This window comes from Notolepis coatsorum, assembly GCF_963971535.1.
Source record: "Notolepis coatsorum genome assembly, chromosome: 18".
Taxonomy (NCBI): Eukaryota; Metazoa; Chordata; class Actinopteri; order Aulopiformes; family Paralepididae; genus Notolepis; species Notolepis coatsorum.
The window spans coordinates 62,762,641-62,785,550 of NC_140182.1; the positions used below are offsets into that span (position 1 = coordinate 62,762,641).

Genomic DNA, 22,910 nt, shown 5'->3' on the forward strand with positions numbered 1-22,910 from the left:
TGCCACTAGCTGTGTGTGACTCTCTGAGCCCCCTGGTGAGCCCCCTGGTGCCCTGCACCTGTTGTGACGAGATCATTTCGATTACACGCGCACGTTATGAACCATTGATTAAAATATCCATGTGCGTGGTGATTGTGTTGGGCAGACAAAATGTTTGATAAAAATGCTAAAACTGGGTCAATTTCAATACTTTTTTCCCCCTTCTTCATGAAAGTCACCGTTGGCCTAGTCCACATTGTTTATTGAACAAAAATACAACATGAAGGTTGGCCTTTAAAATAAGTGTTAAGTAGCTCTACATTCCAACAGCCATCACTGATATCCCGTTCCCACTTCATCCAATCAGGAGAGAGAACCCTATATATTTATTTGTACTTATTTCAAGAATTCTTGCCAAGTAAAATTTGCTTACTGCACTGGCAGATTATTATATTTCAAGCACATATTCGCTTACACAACTAGTTTTTATTTCTTATTTTTGCAGTGTGGAGTTCGCCGTCCTGATACAGTGGGAACAAGATAACAGAAAATGTATTTTGTGTTTACTGCAGAGTGGAGGGACTATCGGAATGTAGAGCTATTATTTTATTTAAATTACCTGGTTGGACTTGACAAAAGGCTTGGCCCCCATGTCGAACTGGGACGGTGGCGGGGGGGCGATGTGGCCACTGTGGCCATTGAAGAGTGGATTGGTGCGATGGCGTCCCAGAGTGGGAGAGTACCGGTCCTGAATGACACCCGGACCCGTCCCAATCCCAATGCCTGGGGAGACGAGTTACAAAGACATTCTTAGTACAATTGATGTCCAGATTTGCCAACACGTCATCATTACTACCTTCTTTGTGGCTCAGGAGGTAGAGCAGTCATCTGGCAATCCGGAGGTTCCCGGTTCGATTCCTGCTCCTCCCGGGCAGCGTGTCGATGTGTCCTTGAGCAAGACACTTAACCCCTAATTGCTCCCGATGAGCAGGTTGGCACCTTGCATGGTTGCCTCCGCCGTCGGTGTGTGAATGAAATGTGAGTAACAAATTGTAAAGCGCTTTGGATAAAAGCGCTATATAAAGGGTGGCGCAGCGGACTAAGCACTCGTCACCAACGCAAGAGACACTGGTATCGAATCCGGCTGTCAGCGTTGCCTCCGCTCCGGCTTGGCCGGCCGTCATACTGGCTCGATTGGCAGTCAGCGGGAGGGAAGCCGGTGGGTGGGTCCGGGTCGTTGTAAACAGCAACTCCTACAGTTCAGTCGGGGCGCCTGCACAGCGAGGGAAGGATCTGGAGGGAGGTAGTGTGACCTTCCACACGTTACTCTCCCAGTGAGAGTCCGCGCTGCCAGGTGAAAAGAAGTGGTGGACTGGGTACACATGTGTCGGAGGAAGCATGCGACAGTCTCCACCCTCCCAGACCGACGGTAGGGGGTAGAGTGCGCAACGACCAGGAAGGGGATTGGGAATTGTCATAACGACTAACATTGGGGAGAGAAAAACGAGAAAAGGGAGGGAAAAGATCAAATAAAAAAAATTAAAAAGCGCTATATAAAAAAAAAACAGCCATTTACCATTACCAATCTTGATATGTGCTTGATATATTACTTGCACCATTTTGTGTCAAATTCTATTAATTCATTGGCCGCCAAAAACGAGTATTCGTGTTTCGTCGCCAACGGTTGAACGCCAAAAACGAGTTCTTGTTTTTAGATCCTTTGATCTTTTTCCTTTGAGCCCCATTCTAAACACTCGCTCGGAGCTGCCTAAAACATGCTTTTGTACCGATCAGTGTCATATTTTACAGAACCTAAAACATGCTTTTGGTAACGATCGCAGTTTCAAGGTAAAATTACCCCCCCCCCCCCCCCCTTGATGATTTTGTGAAGAAACATATATAGGTATATACCTTTGATTTGGAAATATTTGGAGTTTCAGGCGAGCAACCCGAACGATTGGGCATAATGCATAAAACACGTCATATCTCATAATCTAGAAAAAAAGACTGGATTATTTTGGAAAGGGGCGATGTTTAGCATGGAATAGCGCACAAACTAAAGTATGTAGAAATTAACTGGTTAGTCAGTGTTTGACTATAAACAATGGGTCTCATTCCCCAACGGATTTACGACAAGAAATTTGCGCTCAGGCCGATTTGCGACATATTAGGGCTGGTAGAGAGATTCCCCAAACGTCCCTAAAATTGGATTCGGCCGTGGCTGAGAGCAGAATTTACGAGTGCTGAGGAGCACACTTAACTTGACAGAGTGTGTGCTCCATGTTCTTAATGGCTTTAATTGGGAGGAATCATAGTGATTCCTTCAGGTCAACCCTACAAGCCTCCTTGGAATTAATTAATAAAAATTTCAATAAATATGACAATATTTGTACGATAAAAGATTATGCATTTGATGTCGGAAAAATAAATAATATGGATTCATCTGATCACAGGGCAGCTGGATTAACCATATCTGAACCAGCTATTTTGGACAAATGTATAATTACTCAAACACAAGGGCGGCTGAGTGGCGCAGTAAGCAAGGCGCTCGCCACTAACGCAGGAGATGCTGGGTTCGAGCCCAGCTCTCGGCGTTGCTACCGGCTTGGCCGGCCGTCATACTAACACAATTGGCAGTGTTAGAGGGTGGGAAAGCCGGTGGGTGGGGATTGGACGTTGTGGACAGCGACTCTCCCATCCCAATGTTAGTCGTATGCCAATTCCCAGTCCCTTCCTGGTCGCTGCGCACTTACCCCCCACAGTCAGATCATCTGGGAGAGTGGAGGCTACCACGTGCTTCCTCCGACACACGTGCAGCCAATCACCGCTTATTTTCACCTGGCAGCGCGGATTCTCATTGAGAGGGCGTAGCGTGTGAGAGGATCACACTATCCCCCTCAAGTCCTATCCGCGCTTAGCAGGCGCCCCGACCGAACTGTAGGAGTCGCTGTTTACAACGACCCGGACCCACCCCGCCAGCTTCTCCCACCCTCTAATACAGCCAATGTATTAGTGAGGACGGCCAGCCAAGCTGGTGACAACCCCGGAGCTGTGAGCTGGATTCGAACAGGCGAATCCAGCTCACAGCTCCGGGGTTGGTGAATCTATGCAATTTCCTAATAAAACAAGTCATTAGAATAATATAAGCCTACTGCGTTCATTCATTACGCATGTAGACTATACAGTACTGCGAGCGTGTGTGTGCGCTACGGCAGGTGGCCCACGAGCTGTAGTAGCCTGTATATGACGACAATACATTAATCTAACCATTTTTACACGGCTGCATGCATCAGTTGCATTTAATGAGCTGGACAGGTGTGTCTAAACTCTCGACTTTTTGTGATTCCATTTGCACATGGCAGAGCCTGGCTTATAAGGAGCTCTCGGAGGCATGTCTGACCTAGACGGGAACGCGCGTTCATAGTGACATTCCTCATCGCCGGCATACCAGCTGTGATCGTTTGAGCCACTTAAGACATCTTCCCCACGCGTTGGGGCATCAGAGTGAACTTGTCGTCGATTCTGTCTGTCGGTTCCAAGATGGTTGCCCTAAGAGAAGTCTTTGGAAAATATTTGGGAATGAGACCCAATGCCTGTCAAATGAGCCATACTATTGTCTCCATAGCTATAATACAGAACACACGATGAGTCTGCAAACATCGCGAAAATAGTCAATAACGCTGGTGCCATCGAGTAGAGATGGGAAAACAGCGTGGCGGTCAATGAGTTAAAAGGGATGCATATGAGGATGGACACAAAATGGCTGCTAAAGGGAAGGTGGCGTCACATTGTGGAATAAAAAAGGATTACATCGTCTTGCTTAATTTATTTTTGTAAAAATAATAATTGTATTTATTATTTTAAAACAAAAACATGCATACATACACTTATAACATATTAAAATCAAGAAAATAGATCTAAATAAATAAAATACAAATTCTCCCCCCTTAAAAATATATAAATAAAGAAAAAATAATCTGGTCCTGCCATTCACTCATCCAACACCTCAGCCTCATTGCTACCTTTTAATGATCAGCATTACTTATTACATTTATATTGCAGATATACAATAGTTATACAGGCAAAGACTGGGTCACAGGAAGAGACTACTACCTGGCATCTGTCCAAACATATCCGCCAATCCCCCAAGAGTCTCCCTGTCCAGTTTCAGTCGGTTGGGCATGAAGGCGCCTTCTAGGAAGAAGTCCATCCTCATCCCGTGAGACATGGCAGCCGGAATGAAAACACCCAAATCCTGCAGGAAGGACCACACAAGAAACAGAGCGAGCTGTAGTCTATGGTCGAAAAGCCAGGAAAGCGTTTTCAATGCAAACTTCTAAATTAAACTGAACTGAACGGAAAAGAATGAAAAGAAATGTTCATCCACATAGGCTACAGTAGCCTGTTCTGCAGTTAATTCCCCCCCCTGCTGGATTGTCCTAGATTTGATTAATCATTGAAAAAACATTTAAGTGCATGATCAGGCAGTGCATTTGGGCATTGTTCTGAATTAAGTTTGAGGTGGCATTTGAAACAATAATGTTAACTTACGCATTCAAACATGGTCAAAACTATGCGTCAAGTTCAATCTCAGGACAACCTCTAAAAATGTATCCCATGCATCTGGAAATTACAGAGGTCGAGGGGTCATTTTCTATTGCTATGGGTCCTTGCGTAATAGTAAGTCCTGTGTGTGAATAGAGCTTAACCTCTTCCGCCCGTGCAGTCCGGGGGCGGACCGCAAATGACAGTCATAAATCAAGCTCTACAGACTGTCTGACAAAATTATCGTTGAACGTATTTAAAGGGGAACCATCTTATAAATGGCCGATTTATAAATGTGCTGATTTGTGATGTCAGATACTCGGCTGCATGAGACACTGCTGAGACTCACTCCACACAGTTCCCACCGTGGTTGGAGCCCAGGCTCAAAACGGCTTAAGATCTTGAGGTAGAAAAATGCTGTTTTTGAGGACTTGATTAGAAATACAAAACAATGAATTAAAAAAAATAAGAAATTACAGAGGTGTTCCATAAACTCACAGGAATTGTGTAAGTGCCCAAATAGTGAAAGAAATAGTAAAATAGTTCCCCTTTAACACTTTGGGTGCCGGGAAACGCCTAAACACGTCATTCCCGGCCATGCTCAAGTTGCCGAAGACGCCTTACAGCGTCTTTAATATCAATATTTCAAAAATCTGGGATCGGATTCATATGTCCCCTCCGCTGGCCTGAGATCCACCAGGAGGACCCACTGAGCTCTCCGGCGGTTCAGGAGCGCCATCTGGTGGCCGATCGGCGCAATCGCTTAACAGGAAGTGCCGTAGCGGTTGTGCTGGACGGCCGTATTACTTCCGGGCACTCGCTAATAGGTCCCGGGACTCGATCTCGACACACTACATAGCGATCGATTGCCAATAACTCGATAAACAACATGATTTGGACGTATATACCATTATACAAGCTGGAGATGGACCGGGTAAATCTACATCCCATAATGATAAAATTTCTACTCTACAATGATCGCCCAACGGCACACGGAGACTGGGGTGAGTTTTAGCGTGTAAAGTTACCGTCTTCGATACTAACTGCTATTATCAACATTTGACCCACATTAGATGATTGGTATAACGCTGCCCACGGAATTATAAACGCCCCCTAGCCCATCCGGTCAACATCAGATGACGTGTAGTAACTTCTAGAAGTAAGTCTAGTTGGAATTTTTTATATCGCGCTGATTGCCAAAACTGTATTGCATCATCAATATAATGTATTTGGGGCTATAGATCACGTTCTGGAGAAAGCTGCAGAAAGAGATGAAAACATACTTATACATTAGACCATACTTTACTATGAATATGTGAATGAAAAAGTTTAACGTTGCTACACAATGAACAATACATATAGGACTTTGAATGGGCCCTAATAATGGCAATGTAGCAATAGAATTTAAAAAGTTATAGCCCTGCAAAGAAGGAGACTTTCTCTATAGACAAATAGAGCCGGCAACCTACGGTTGATAATGAATTTAACCCATGGCAGCCAAAGTGTTAAGTATAAAGATTATAACCATGTCACAACAGCAGTTATACGTTAGTTGACCAATAGGTTAAAGTGTTATTACCGTATAAGCCACACCAGCTAGATATAGAATGAAAAATAAGTGTACATATACAAGCCGCACCCGACTATAAGCCGCAGGTGTCCACTAGACACCTGCGAGAGCGCCACTGGTGGCCGTTCGCTGTAAAAATCCATAGATTAGCCGCATCGTTGTATAAGTCGCAGGGTTGAAAACATGGGTAAAAAGGTGCAGCTTATTGTCCGGCAATCACGGTAGATCGATTTAGTTTTTCTGTTGTGATCGCGAAAGTCCGCCATTTTGAAAAATGTACCATCTGTAATTATAGTTTTTTTGATGCCATTTTGAAGAGGACATCCAGGGCTTTCAATGAGCATTGGAACTTTTCAAAAATACACTTCACAGATGCCACTAGGTAAAAAAAAGCAAATGGGTTCTGTATGATTTTTTTTATATCTCTTATTACTCTGGTAATATACCACAAAACTGAACGTTATTGGCATATATTGGAGCGCAGTTAGTTTGTTTCCCCCATTTTGAGCATTTAGCAACAATCAGATTTGAAATCAGTTTAAAAATGGCAGCACTCGATTTCATCATCTGTTCTTATTAGGGGTGTAACGGTACACAAAAACCACGGTACGGTACATACCTCTGTTTTGAAGTCAAGGCCCTGTACGGGTTTTCAGTACAGTGGGGGAAAGTTTGGCTTTCCATGTTCCACTCAGGGACGATGTAGTGTGCAGTAACTAATTGTACTTGTGGGGCTGTCAACGAATATTCTATATTGAAATTAATAATATTAATTATAATTATTATATTAGATTGTGAAAACAGCCCCCAGTGGGCGGTCGTTAGTGGTTAACATACCGTTGTATTCGTTCGGTACACATCCGTTCGGTACAGTACACTGAAACGGTTCGGATACGTGTACCTTTACACCCCTAGTTCTTATGCACGCCTGGTGATACTAAATCCAAATTGAACTCTGGAATTTGAAAGATAAATGTACGAATTGGCTATAATAAGTAAGGGATAATGTATAGCGAGGTCATTGTCACAAAATAATTGGCCGACAGAGTTTAGAACACCGAGGCGCCTCGCCGAGGAGTCAGTGAAGGTAAATTATTTTGCGACAATAACCGAGTATAGCTATACATTATCCCGCTTATTAACAATATACCTAATTCATTTTACACCATCGACAAGACGAGATCAAATGCAGACGCAGTTGTTCTGTGGCTCTGTCAGCCCAAATAAAGTGATTATTATTATCGCCGGCAGGTGTGTCTGATTGTACTGAAACAGTGTGTGTCAGTGGGCTTGATTGCTCCAGCTGCGAAAAACAATAATCACCGGTGGTTATCGAAAAATAATTCACCGCCGTCAGGGGCTATTGACCAATCACAATCAAGCATTTCAGCGAATGTTAAAACGCCATGTAATAGGTAATTTATAAACCTGCTATTCTATAATAATATTTCAAATTGCATCAGCCCGAATGGGAGAATTCAGTACTGCATCTTCAAAACCTGTTTAATCATCTTCCCTTTATTCATTTCCTTAGATTTTTTGTACACGTGATCTCAAGAAGGTACTGAACGAGATCAGTGGCAGTTTTTCATGTCTGGTCATTATTAGCATGGTGTTCTTCACCGTCAAAGATGCAAAGAAAAATCATAATTAATATTCTCCTTTGTTTCATCAAAATTTAAGCAAGCCTAGTAATAGACTAGGGCTGGGCAATATGGCCAAAAACTTTATCGCGATAAAATTATAAAAATTATATCGTCGATATAATTTCTGTCAAGTTTAATTAACTTCTTATGCCCGGCTGGAATGCCACCATCCACTCCCAATGTTAACGTTAATATCACCTAATCTATGTTTGTCATTTCCGTTTGATAGCATTTTGAAAATCACCCGTTTTCGGGGGAAAAACAACCCATGCCTATGATAATCGCCTTTTACTGGAATATTCCAGAACGTTGTCATTTGTCGGCCTATTTATGAATAGTTTTCAAATAAACGCTAGATGATCGATAGTATATGTGTGCGCACGCACGCTCGTGCCGTGCGCTGATAAATCGCCGCTCTTATTTTTTCATGGCTTTTACAGGCAAAACAGCCATATCACATATACGCTTATATATCCGTGAAAACGAGTCAGATTATCCCAACACTGATAACAAAGATTCCTTACCCGAGGTCAGATGGTATACAAATGGGTTTTTCCGATCGCCATTCGAAAAAAATCGATAATTGTATTGATCCATCGTGTGTACAGTATAACCCATATTCGCCGTGGCTCAGAGGCTCCAGAATGAACTCTGGTAGACCCCGGCTGCATCAGTGAGAAGTAAAATGTGGAGTCAGAAATCCGTTCCCCCATTCACTTTCATTGAGTCGATTCCAAAAGGGTGATTTACCATCTGGGAGACGATAGGGGCGCTTTTTTCACATCTGAGCGCCGGCGGTCCCTGGATCTCCAACGGTAGGCTCGCGTGATGCATTATGATTTCAGATCGCTAATAAAAAATTAATTGAAAAAAAAAAACAGAATACTCGTGACATGGCATTCAACGGTCGGGGGGTAAACCCGAGAAAAGCCGTGAGTGGCATACAAAGTGTTAATAGACTCGCTTGTTTTGCTGCTGCGAATGTCTTGAGTTGATGTCGTCATCAGTATGCACCAGTGCATAGATTATTATATTCCATCAGGGGGCAACCTACCGCCACTGGATCATATGCATTATAAGAATGGAACTAACAGTTAGCCAGAGCAAGCGGTGTATCCCATGACAATGTACTAACTATCACCCTAAAATACTCAGTTCCGCCCCAATACATTGCAACGACGTCCACCGCATACCCCACACTACTCTAACCGTGGCCTCAGAATTCACGTCACACACCCACTCCGCACGTAAACTATAAAATAGCGGCGTGCAAGCTAATGATCCTAGCCAGCCTTGTTTCCAATGTACTAACTATCACCCTAAAACACTCCATTCCGCCCCAATACATTGCAACGACGTCCACCGCATACCACACACTATTCTAACCGTGGCCTCAGAATTCACGTCACACACCCACTCCGCACGTAAACTATAAAATAGCGGCGTGCAAGCTAATGATCCTAGCCAGCCTTGTTTACTACCCAGAGGTGCACCGCGGGTCTCCTTCGCTGTCGCCATCTCCTTCACTGATTGGTTGTTAGTGCGTGTGCTCATATCCAAGCTTGGAAAATCAATATATCGAAACTTTGCGACCACGTTTCATGTTTATTTCGAGGAAATAATTTATCGTGATAGTTATCGTTTTATCGCCCAGCCCTATAATAGACACAATATTTCTGACACTGGGAATACATTCACTGAGGTCCATAGATGTCCCTAGATACCAAGAACATGCAAATGGACCTTGTAGAAGTGGAGCAATATTCCATTTACTTGTATTTTAGGCGGATTTTAAGAAAATAGGGGTCAGGGCTTAAAGGAAAACTCCAACATTTTGGGAAATTAGCTTATTTAACATCTTCCCTGGAGTTCACAAGAAGATACATACCTTTTTTGTCTCCGTGCGTGCATTTAGCTTAGGGAACAGTCGCTCCGTTAGCGTAGCTTAGCTTAATCACTGGAAGTGGGGGGGTTTTAGAGCCTGACGTTCCCTACAGTGCCCTACAGTCACCAAATACAACTCCAAAACGTTCCTGTAAACATGTTGTGACCTGTGTATTTACCACGTGGAGAAATAAAAAATAATTGAATTCGACAATTACGTTTTCTAAGCAGATATACTCTGAACTATTTTTTGCCGAACGACTCCTCCGAGCGCAGTCAGTGATTTCTACGTGGAAGCCGTGTTTGTTTACATTCTCATTCATTCAAAGGATCCGAACAGATTGAAGTTTATGGATACCATGACTTAAAATCCTCTTACCTTGACGATTAAAAGCCTCCCCAATTTAGAAAACAGTAATCCAATGGCTGGTATTGATAATATAGAGCTAACACTAAAGCTAATATAATGACTTCCTTTCTGGGGGGTTTCAAAATAAAAGAGCGACGTCTATAGCAGCGGAATACGTTTATTTTGTACATTATCTAACGTTAACACGAACCTAAACTAACGTTACAACTAACCTAAAGTTAGTTTAGGTCCGTGTTAACTATACAATACTCGTGACGTGGCATTCAACGGTCAGGGCGTAAACCCGAGAAAAGCCGTGAGTGGCATACAAAGTGTTAACACTTTGAGTGCCGATGACGTGTTATGACGTTAGTTCATGCTACCCGTTGAATGCCGACGACGAGAAGTCGTTTTTATTTTATTTTATTAGCGATCTGAATTCATATTTCATCAACCGAGTCTCCCGTTGGTACAGCAGCCCCTCTAGGAGCGCCGATGGGAAAATACCACCCCCTATCGTCTATCCCTGTGTAACTGCAGGCCATTCGATTACTGGTGGATCTGTGGGGGGGGGGAGCCTACTGGCTCCACTATGCTGGCGAGGGATCTGATGAGGGAAGTGATCGCGAGATAGAAAGCAGCCTAGAATATATATTATAATACAATAAATATCGGTTATAGATATCGGTTATCGGCTTGAGGAGCATAAAGTTATCGGTATCGGTGTCAAAATCAATATCGTGCATCCCTAATATGTATGCGTGTGCTGTTGAGGAAATAAGAGAATCGATTTCTCAGCTCGCTTCTATAGCGTGCATAAGTACACATCACTATCGATAATCTAGTGTTTATTTGAAAACGATTGATAAATAGGCCGACAAATGACAATGTGTCTAGTGTTCGAGAATATTCCAATAAATGCTGTTGTGAAGGATCAGATTAAACCGAATATATATATTTATGGATATATATTTAATAGTATTTGTATATCGTTTGATATCCCTTGTATATTCTTTGTACATATACACTGAATATCCCTTTAGTCTACTACAGCCCATAATAGTTCATTCTCTCATTGGACAAGAACCTGGCGCCAGCAGACAGGCCCCTCGAGTCAAGTTCAATAGTGCCGACGAACATGTCCCAACTAGCCCCGGTTCCGCGTAGGAATACGGCTACCGAAATACGAATGGTACTATTTGTTCACCGTGCATATAAATAGGGCGCAAGTAAAGTAGAACTTTCTTTTAGTCCATTAGTCCTTTACCCTCCAACCTAGTAACAGACGTGAAGCCTCACCCACGACCCACGTGTGGTGCAGTATGGCCTATTTTGGCCCCAGAATAGGCATTGAGACCTCGTGTAAATTCATAGCTGAATTGTCATAGTTTGGCACTGTACCGTCGAGTGGGACGTATTTCTATTAAGTAATAATAGTCTATTATGTATGGTGCATCGTTCGGTTAAAGTTCTAAAGTGAGCAGCACCCCCATCGTTCCTCGCGTTATCTAGAGTATTAACCAGGCTGGGCAGACCACGCGTGGTGCTTTCATCCGAGGAGTTCTGGGCGAGGACGAGTGGACCTGCACATTGGATTACCTACCCGGACGACTGCTGAGCCTATACGGCATGGAATATCTATTTGCTTTGGGTGCTTTGATTTGTGGAGCGGATAACAGCCAACGCCAGTGAGTGTTGGAATTACCCCCGAGGAGCCCAGGTGAGACGGCGCTCAACCCAGACCGAGGCCGCCTCGCTTTCCTTCGTTGTGGACCTACAGCTACCGTCTACAAGAGGGCCCAAGTGTATTCATCTGTGGATCAAGATCCTGCGGGCACTGTTTTCTGTACCTGAATTCTCCCCAGGAATCGTTGGCCAGATGGGATGCAGCTGACGGCTCTCCAACCCCCCCCCCCCCCCCCTTACTGACTTACAACCAGCAGGACCCCTCTAGTATCCCGCTATAATCCTTAAGTACCATCGCTATAGTTTCCCTAAAGAACCAGGTTGTATACTTGCTTCCTGCGTAACCAGAGATTGGACATTCAGTGTTGATTTGCCTACGAATACTCATTTGCCTTACAAGTGCATTCAAATCATAAATGTAATTAAGTGAATGTTGTATATACCTTTTGCTATATTAAACCTTCAACTGTTATATTTGTGTGGACCTGGTTTCATATGTGGGAAAGTGTTCATCATACTTAGATATCGTGTACTGGATGGCCAGAAGTTAAAGTACATCAAGCGGTAGTGGTTTAATGATACCATACTTATCAATACAGTCAGGGAATTGTACCCCTCAGTTACAAATGCCGTTTATGACTGAATCCTTCCATTTTCCTGAAATTTGAGAAAACGATAGCTTTTTGAAATGCTATAAAAAGGATATGAACCGATTAAAAAAACAATCCGTTTCGACAATGTTGACTGCAAACAAGTCATTGATAAGCGACGGGCAGATTAGACACATAGCCATAAACATAGATTATGCGTTTTTTAACGCCATCATTTAAGTGGGTGGCGGCATTCAAGGGGGTAAACAGGAAAACACGGCCGGCACTGAAAGTGTTAAATATGTGCACATTTATGGATTAGGGCTGCAACGATTAGTCGACATAATCGACTATGTCGATTATAAAAAATCGTTGACGAGAAATTGTTGCGTCGATTAGTCATTAAAAAAAAATTTTTTAATTTTTTTTTTTTTTTGTGCACTACCTATCTTTGTGAGAGTGGCTTCTCAGGGTTCCAGACAACATCATAACATGATGATCCCATAGCAAATTTTGGACATTGAAAACATTGTTCCCCTGCAGGAGATGATGATCAGACTAGACACACAATACATTACACACGCACTCCTCACTCACACAGCGATCAGAGTAAGACACACACACTCCTCTCACTCACACACAGCGATCAGAGTAAGACACTAGGGGTGGGAATCACCAGTTTCATCACGATACGATATCGATTCTTTGGACAACGATACAATATTATCCGATATCACACAGTCTGCCACGATACAATACGGGTGCCTGCGATCGATATGAGACGATATTATATGCCCATTTAACACAATCAGTAACATTTAAATCAACAAAAAAAAGGCAATGGAAATATCATTTGACATTTTTATTTTTGAGCTCTTCCAGACATTTAAATGAAAAACAATCTATTGTTTTTAATACAAATAGACCTCCTGTTTTTGGTTCGTTTTTCTTTTTTCGATATTAATATCCTATTCACTGTCACAGAGCTGTATTAAGGTGCAGTACCGGCCAGATCCTGTTAGTGGGGCTATCCCGAGAATGCACCCTCCTTCCCAGTCCCCACTTCTCTATGCCTATGGCTCTGGGTTAGCTTGTTAGCTTACGCTAACGTAGCGTTATCTTCGATCTTTAGCGCAACGTTGCTAAAAGCGAAAAATTGAGAGCGATAGGCTTTGATAGGTCAGCCAAATGGGTCAAGTCCTACCTGGAGGGAAGAGAACAGGTGGTAGACATCAATGGCACCTTGTCCTCGTCCCTTCCAGTGACATGTGGGGTCCCCCAAGGAAGCATTTTGGGACCTCAACTGTTTTTAATATATATTAATGACATGAAATCGGCATGCGATTGCAACCTGTTCCTGTTTGCTGATGACTCGGCACTCCTGGTCTCAGACAGGGATAAGTCTAAAGTGGAAAGTGTCCTGAGCAGTGAAATGAAAAAAATCTGCTCCTGGCTCAGTGACAATAAATTGTCTCTACATCTGGGAAAAACAGAGGCCATACTCTTTGGGTCAAACGCCAACCTAAAGAAATCCCAGGGTTTTAAAATTAGAGTAGGTGAAAACATTATTGAGGATAAAGAGGAGGTCACCTACCTGGGCTTTATTTTAAATAACAAACTTTCTAACGAAAAAAATGGCACAAAAAGTTATTACTAAGGTCAATCAAAAAACCAAATTTTTATTTAGAATTTCCTCGTTCATAAATAAGGAACGCTCTGAGGACCCTAGCTGGAGCCCTCATCCAATGTCACTTTGACTATGCTTGCACTTCATGGTACAGCAACATATCAAAACAAATGAAGACAAAGCTCCAGACCTCCCAAAACAAACTAGTGAGACTCCTGCACAACCTTCACTTTAGGACTCACCTAACGCCAGCCCACTTTAGCAGGCTGGGATGGCTTAGGGTTGAAGAAAGAGTACACCAGCTTAAAATGCTACTGGTTTTTAAAGTACTAAAAGAAACGGTCCCCAAGTACCTAGTCAATTATTTTAATAAAGTAGGAGATGTCCACAAACACGCCACAAGAGGAAGCCCCACGGACCTGGTCCCGCCGAGAGTCAGGACATGCATGGGGAAAGATGCATTTTTTTTACTCGGCTACGGTAATGTGGAATGCCCTGCCAACATTTATAAAACTCCTGAACTCCCCTCTCGGATTTAAATCCGCCCTAAAAACATGGCTCAGCAGCAACTCAAATTGGTCTTAAATGTTTTTTTTATCTCTTTTATCATAACTTGGCTTTTATTTCTTTTATCATGAGTTGCTTTTAAGGGTTTGCGGATTTTCTTTTAACATTAGTTAACTGTATGAGTTGTCAGGTTAGGTGTTTTTATATATATTTTTTTAGAATGCGTCCTGTCAGTGTACATGTCCATTTGTGTTTCTGTGCCTTTTTATGTTCCATGTATGGACCACAATGGAAACAAGCCTTGGCTTTATTGTGTTTTATCCATTTTTGACCTGCGTTATTGACTGTTATTGTCTTGTCTTTTAAAATGTTTTTTTTGTCATACGATTTGTGTCAAAATAAAGTATTCAATCAACGTGGGCATAATGGAGTGGCGAGGATTGCAAAGCAGGTTAGATGCATTGGACCCGTTGCGGAATAAAACAGCAGGGACATGTTTTGGGTCACAGAATAGGCACACTAGTCTTGCTCTAGTGACGCTCTAGACGCTACTGGTGTGTGCTGCTGATGTTAAACGGAGTTTCACAACACTGGGCGCGGGGCGATGACGTCGCCGTCGACGGATTTTCAAAATAAGAGTATCGCAATATGAATCGATCTTTTTATGTTGCATCGATCCTATTTGATTATTGATAATAGATCGATATATCGATCTGGATCGATGTATCGTCCCACCCCTATAAGACACACACATACACACTCTTCTCACTCACAGCGATCAGAGTAAGACACACACATTCACACTCCTCTCTCACACACAGCGATCAGAGTAAGACACAGACACATTCACACTCCTCTCACTCACACACAGCGATCAGAGTAAGACACACACAAATTACACAGTACACACCTCTCACTCACACAGCGATCAGAGTAAGACACACACGGACTCCTCTCACACACAGCAAACAAAAGTTATTTAAAGTACACTTCCACTTTAATTTGTATTATTTAATTTATTTATCTTGTTATGAGTGATTGCTGTATTGTTCTTCAAATACATTTTCATTTAAAGTGGCTTAAAGATCCAAATTCAAATGTTTCATGAGTCATTATTTTAATTTGCTATGGGATCATCATGTTATGATGTTGTTGTTTGGTCCTGACAAGAGTCTCAAAGTCTGGGGTGATGGTAGACGAGCAACTCTGAGGTCATGCTCAATGTCCAATCTGTTCCTCTGCTCTGTCTTCAGCTGGACCAGAGCTGAGAAGCCACTTTCACATAGGTAATTATAAAAAAAAAAAAAAATTGTTGTTGTTTACATTGGTTTTCGATTAGTCGACTTATCGAAAAAATAATCGGCAGATTAGTCGACTACCAAATTAGTCATTAGTTGCAGCCCTATTATGGATGCAATCAGGCAAAATGAAGTCAAATAAACAACTAAATGAGAGTTAGACATTTTATTGTCACTAGTTTCATAAATATAACACTCAATATCGTTGAAAAAAAGCAAAAAGGCAATTTTGGGGGTGCCGTCTCGCCTTAACACTTTGGTTGCCACTTGTTAACATGGTAAAACGTGGTTGGATGCCAGCACCCACTTCAATGATAGCGTTGTGAACGTATAATCTCCGTCTTAAATTATGGCTATGTGTCTAATCTGCCTGTCGTTTATCAATGACTTGTTTGCAGTCAACATTGTCGAAACGGATTGTGACGTACGTGGGTTGGTCATTATCATTATTACTGTATTTGGAAGACCATGTGAACATTAGATTAGTATCGTTTGTATGTGTGTGTGTGTGAACATGAGAGCTGATGATATCTCTTCTTCTCTTCCTGTCAGGTGCTGCCCGTCCCTATACTGAAGGGTGCTGATTGCCTAATGAAGGACAGCTGATGGCAGTCACATCAGGAGGGGCGGGTGCACAAGTAGCTGACAGCACACACACGTCGGGATTCCTGTTGTGTGTCATGTTCCAGTGACCTCAGTGTATGAGGTTGCCTTTGTTTGCCACTGCGTGGATATAGATATATGTGTGTATGTTCATATAATATGGATATGCAGTTAGCCCTAGTCCATAGACCTGATGGACTGATGATGGTGCCAGCCTGTTTCTGCACCTTGTGTATGGAACCGTGTGCTCTCTGATGTTCACACGGCCACATAGTACGGTAGCCTCAAGGTTTGTCTATCTGGGTTGAGTTGCCTTATATGCATGTCTTGTTTGTCCTCCCCTACCTTTTCCCCTATGCACCATGGAGGAGGTTTAAACCCCTACCTCCATTCAATATATAATTTACGATTTGGAAAACGTCTCGTGTTGTGTCTTTTTTCACCTACACCTGGGACCTTGATTTTGAACATATTTACTGAGAGGGGCTGTTTTTGCTCATGTGCCGCACTCCAGTTGTTATTATCAGACCTGCGTACATGACGCGGATATATATATATTTTTTATAAATCGGTTCATTTCCGTTTTATAGCATTTTGAAAAGCCCTCGTTTTTCAAGAAAATATATAGATTCTGTGATAAACGCCCTTTACTGGAATATTCTGGCATACACAAAACGAAATTTTTCAGCCTATTTTTTAAAATAAACGCTAGATTATCGATAGTATATGTGTACTTATGCACGCTATATAAGCGATCTGAAAAATATATTCTCTCATTTCCTGATCAGCGTGCAAGACTGGTAAAATAAACTGCTTACCTCAGGTTCTCCAAAAAGATTCCAATTCCTGATCACCATTCCAAATATCGATCGCGTTTATTGATTCAGCGGTGGGTACTGTAAATATGTATTCCACGTTGTTTTGCGGCTCTGCGATCACTTGGATCCTTCAGTTGGCTTGACGGAAAAGTAAAATGAGGAAACTGCCCCCCCCCCCCCCCCCCCCTCTCCATCAGTCTAATCTAATGGGGTGCAGTTACACAGGGAGAGACGATAGGGGCGGTATTTTCCCAATGGAGCTCAGAGAGAGTCTGCAACATTAGCGTGAGGCTCGATTGATGAAATATGAATTCAAATCGCTAATAAAAAAAAATACGACAAACAAACGCTATATAGTGTTGCCGGCACTCAACTGGCGGCATTTCCTCCATTAGCTTAATGCTAGCTAGCTGGCCACCTATTACTTCATGGAAACGGAGTAACGTCAAGCCGAGCCCACTACACCAGTACACGCATGAACTCGACACAACTACCCCGTTGCCAACGTTCGGTCGAGCGGAGCCGGAGCCCATCCTACACCAGTACACGCGTAACGTTAATAAATGCTCCGAGCATAGCTCCGGAGAAATCTCTCTCTCTCTCGTCATAACTAGGAAGGTGCGCTCAGTAGACCTAAAATCTCCAGCAGCCACTCTCTCTCTCTCTCTCTCTCTCTGATCTAAAGATAAACAAAGGGTTTTAAAAGTGTATTATCTTCTCGTATAGTACCAGAGAGAAGCTGAGGAGAATCAACCAGCAACAAAAGCAAAATTTGTTAAAAAAAATATATATATATATATATATATAATAAAATTTTTTTTTTTTTTTTTTTTGGTATTGAAAGTATCGATACTTTTCAAGGTATCGTATCGAAGTCGAAATTCCAGTATCGTGACAACACTACTAGGGACATCTATGGATTTCATGGAATGTATTCCCAGTGTCAGAAATATTGTGTTGGTTACTACTCGAGTAAATTGTGATGAAACAAGGAGAATATAAATTATTTTCTTTGCATCTTTGACAGTGAATTGTTAACACCATGCTAAAAATGACCAGACATGAAAAACTGCCACCGAGCTCATTCAGCACCTTCTTGAGATCTAAGCAAATTAATAAAGGGAAGATGATTAAACAGAATGTTTTGTCTATATAGTACTAAATTCTGCCATCCGGACACATGCTATTTGAATTGTTATTATAGAATATAAAATACCAGGCCTATAAATGACATTATAGCCAACTCGCACATCTATGGATCGGGCCAAATCTCCTCTTTCAAATGGCAGAGTTGGATTTAGTATCTCCAGGCGTGCAGCAAGAACCGTGAATGAAATCTACTGTAAAGACATTTATTTTTGAGACGGTCCGCCATTTTGAATCGGATTGCAACACGGATGGTTGCTAAGCGTTCACAGAAGGTACACACCAACTGCGCTCCAATATATGCCAATAACGTTCCGTTTTGTGGTCAATAATGCCAAAAGATTTGAAGAAAAAAAATTCACACACAAGTCATTTGCTTGCAGGAAGCTGGAATTGGCTAGGTAATGTAGTTTTTTTTTATTTCAACGCTCATTGAGAGCTCTGGATGTCTTCTCATAGAACTACAAACTGCAACGCAAATTTAAAATGGCGGATATTCGCTAAATTATTAACACATTCGATAAACTAAAATCTCACTAATAACACTTCAACTTATTGGTAATAGGGATGCACCGATATGAAAATTTGCCACCGATACCGATTGTTCAACTAACAATCGGCCGATATCGATATTTGTGGCAAAATATTTTTTTTTAAACATTTTTGTAATTTTTTTTTTTTTTTTTATGAAACTACTGTATATTTGTCTTACAAATTGTGCTCACCGATATGAACATAGGCCTCTTAAAAAAGGAAACATCAAGAAATAGCACTATCTCTCTCCCAGTATGTTCTGCAGGGCTGCAGCTAGATACTAGTTCTCCCAGCATGGTCTACCTGCTGGGCTGCAGCGAGATACTATTGTCTCAACCAATGACATTTTGATTGACAGTCGATTCTGCCAATTACGTCACACACCGCTTGCACCCGCCTCTGCTGTTACCACCAATCGGCAAGCGTGTTGCTTCTGCTTTTGTCCGCCATTGATTTTGACGACAGAGGTTTTCTAGAACACGGCGCGGCCGACGTTTAGCTCCGCAGGATGAGTTAAATGAGGCATAATGATTTTACTGCAACTAATGTTATAATAAAACAAAGCCTTTCTATACATGCGTCTGATTGAAAACGTTATTAACAGATTGCAGAATGGGTAAAACTCAGGGCTCTGAGCAACGGAAGGAACCGAGCTAGTATGAACGCTTGCTACGTTCGGGTAAATAATATGCTGATGTTATGAACGTGTAACACTAACTATATAATGTTAATGCCACAAAACGAATGCCTTGTTAATCATAAGTAGTAACTTTGATGCAGTAGCTTGTGTGTGGGGGGGGGGACTGCCCGGACTGGGGACAGCGTTGTGCTTTTTTTTTGTCTTGACGCTACACAAATTGATGGATATTTATCGGCTACTGCCATCGGCACATTCGAGCTTATCGGCCGATACCGATACCCGACCGGTGCACCCCTAATTGGTAAACAAACGTATTGTTGAAAATATACACCATGACTGCTGTTTCGACAGGATTAGTCTTTACTCTTCGCTACATTTGAAAAATAAACGCAACATTATGTCATACAGTCTGGAGAGATTGATTTATGACATGATGTCATCTGCGGTCCACCGGCGGACCGCTCAGGCTAAAGAGCAAGGGAAGCAAGGGCCGTCTATCCTGTGGTGATATTTGTGAAAACTTACATCAGGTAGGGGAAGAACAGAGCAGCCGATTTCAGTTTTCTAAAATATTGCCATAAGATTAATGAAATCCTTGAGGGGCGATCGGATGGCGTAGCGGAGATTGCGCTCGTCACCAATGCAAGAGGCTGTGGTCTCAACTCCCGGAATCAGCATTGCCCTGCGGCTTGGGCCGATCGTCATACTAACTCGTTTGGCTGAGTTAGCGGGAGGGAAGTAGAGGGTGGTAATCTGGCGTTGTGGACAGTGAAGCCTACAGGTCAGGTCTGGGCGCCTGCTCAGCGAAAGGCAGGAAATGGTGAAGGCAGCGTGACCTCCCACGCGTTACGCTTCACCAATGAGAGTCCTCGCTGCCAGGTGAGAAGAGCCACTGGCTGTCTCCACATGTGTCGGAGGAAGCATGTGGTGGACTTCAGGGTTCCCTTGTACCGACAAGTAGGAGGAACATGCGCACAACAACCAGGTAGGGGAGGGTGGGAATTGGCATAACGACTAAATTGGGATGGGGAGAAAAATAGAAAATCAGGCGGAGAAAAAGATAAATATTTTTTTTAAAGATGAATGAAATCCAGCCTTCAGGAAAAAATATGTGCAGCGTTATAATAAAGTTTGCCGACCGCTCTACTAAATTACATCCATGTCAAGTCAAGTCGTAGGACGTAAGAAAACATAATGAGACTCAAATACTTGCAATTAGATAGTTTTCAAAATCGTTCAGCCGTTATTTGGAGATCAACGTAACCGACGGCAACTCCTAGCAGCTGTGTTTAACGACGTCGGGTGCCACTCACTTTCACTGCTTCCTGACGAATCTGGTGGAGCGTCTTTGGTCCGTTATCGATGAAAGCCTTGCGGGGGACCCAGTTGTTTTGTCTCAGCTCCACGGTGTCCTGGAGCAAGAAGCGGATCCTGGCAGGCAACTCCTTGTTGTTCATTAAGGAGAGCATGCGGCCAAAGTACTGATCCATTAAAGACTGGGGGAGGAGGAGGGGTGGGGGGGACAAACAGCCAAGTGAGGACAGAGAAACACTACAATTACACACTGCTGACGCACACAGTAAGGTTTACATTGGGGCCCGCTGGCTGGGGTCCAAGTGGAGCGGCGGAAGCCAGAGTGGACCAGACTGTAGGACAAACAAGGGCCTCACCTTGGCTTTCTCATGGTCGAGTCTCGGCCCCACAGTTCTCATTATCTGACAGAGGCACTCCAGATCCTCCCCCATATCCTTGAGCTGGACTCTCTTCTTCTTTTCCAGCAGCTTCAGGGAAGGGAAGGGAAGGGAAGGGGGGCGAGAGAGAGAGGTCATATGAGGATCTCTGCTGTGGCTCCATTGAATATGTACTATGTAGAGGCCCTACTGAATGTGCAGTATAACACATGTAATAAGAACCAAGAAAACTGCAGGGAATAGAAAACGATGCCCCTGTGATCAGAGGAAATCAAAAGGCAGAGCCAGGCAGGCCACCAGTGCTCCAATAGTGCTTCCAGCCAGTGGCTCATCATGAGTCAGACACATCACGCCATGTTCACCACCACTCAAGAGCACAGATGTGTATGAGAACGTCCGTTCTATACACAATTCTATTTCTACATGAGATATTAAAAAAAAAAAAAAACAGGCCAGACGTACTGTTTTGATGCACTTATGAAGGATAGATTCATGGATGAGGTCGAGTTTGCCAAGTTCGCAGATGAATTTAATGTTGCCAAGCATCTTGCTCTTGGCAATGGCACGCTGCTCCTCCTCCTCAGAAGTAAGAGGGTTGTCATGTTTGTCATAGACTGGAGAGAAGGGGAAAGAGGGGGGGCAGTGGACAGAGGACAACAGTTAGTGGATGGGGTAATACAGGGGGCCGTTTATGAGACAGGATATTCCTTTATTGATCCCCTTGGGAAAATGTGGCAGTCATAGCAGCACAGGGGAGGGGAGGTACAGGGAAGGGCACGGTAATAGACAGACAATGAATATAGGCAATAAAATGTAATATGAATATAGAATATGAGAACATTTAAATGTATAAAGAAAAGGCATAGATGAGGGTCTGTACCCTATCGATCATAATATATGTTACAATAAATATAGGCAATAAAATGTTTTATCTGAATATATACTATGAATAAAAGTAAACCGTATACACAAAGGTGCAGACCCTATTGGTCATAATATGCCTTATAGTTTGTGCAGGGTTTAGTGGGTAAGAGTCAGACACAACTTGTGGTTAAGAGTGAGACATTTCTAATAGTTCAAGGTCTGACCAGCTACAAATAAGAGGGTACTCACTTTCAACATTTCGGGTGCGGTTTTCAAATTCATCTTGAAGCTTGGAAATCAGCAGTCTTCTGAAGGTCTGCAAAAAAACACAAAGAAACTATAAATCGAAACGATAAATGCGAATCATCATCCTCCTCATAGTTTCCCATAAAAGCATTTCAGACAAGGAACTTATGAGACGTTGAAAGATTAACAATCCAAAAACAGACCTAGAGTACTCTTCTTGAAGAACACAAAGACACCGAGCAATATTCATGAGCAATCATAGCGGCATTCATAGTGATCCTTACTGTGATCTGCTTTTGGGATGTTTGGATCTCCGGTGAAGGGCCATCAAAGTTTGGTGCGTCCTCTGCCAAGCGCAGACATAGCTGAGCATAGAGCAAGCTATACTTGGGCTCTTCTAGGGCTTTGTCTACAATCTAACCAGGGCGAGAGAAAGGGGGACAACATCACGGTCATAGAAGTCATAAGAGTGCCTGTATTTCATTTTAAAACCTTTATTTAAACTCGAAACACTAAACATCTACTTCCACCGCGCAAACTGACTACTGACGGACAGACACTAAATCGTTACACAAGCATACACACAAAAGCACTTATTACACGCACACACTGCTGCTAACGGATGGATTATACGTTGTGTTAACTTGTGTATTATGTTTAGTTCTATAGTTTAGTTTATAGTTTATT

General features: G+C 42.7%; 1 protein-coding gene across 1 annotated transcript in view; it reads right to left on the reverse strand.

Moving 5' to 3' along the window:
• The window catches only part of LOC311244690 (eukaryotic translation initiation factor 4 gamma 2-like), a 64,184-nt gene that overhangs the window by 24,640 nt on the left and 16,634 nt on the right, over positions 1-22,910 (reverse strand). The window contains exons 7-13 of the mRNA XM_084334333.1: positions 22,508-22,639; positions 22,227-22,293; positions 21,576-21,727; positions 21,093-21,203; positions 20,736-20,918; positions 4,093-4,234; positions 599-762 (exon numbers count right to left, since the gene is read on the reverse strand). Of these exons, the coding sequence (XP_084190459.1) occupies positions 599-762; positions 4,093-4,234; positions 20,736-20,918; positions 21,093-21,203; positions 21,576-21,727; positions 22,227-22,293; positions 22,508-22,639 (951 nt within the window). The remainder of the gene's footprint in view (positions 1-598; positions 763-4,092; positions 4,235-20,735; positions 20,919-21,092; positions 21,204-21,575; positions 21,728-22,226; positions 22,294-22,507; positions 22,640-22,910) is intronic.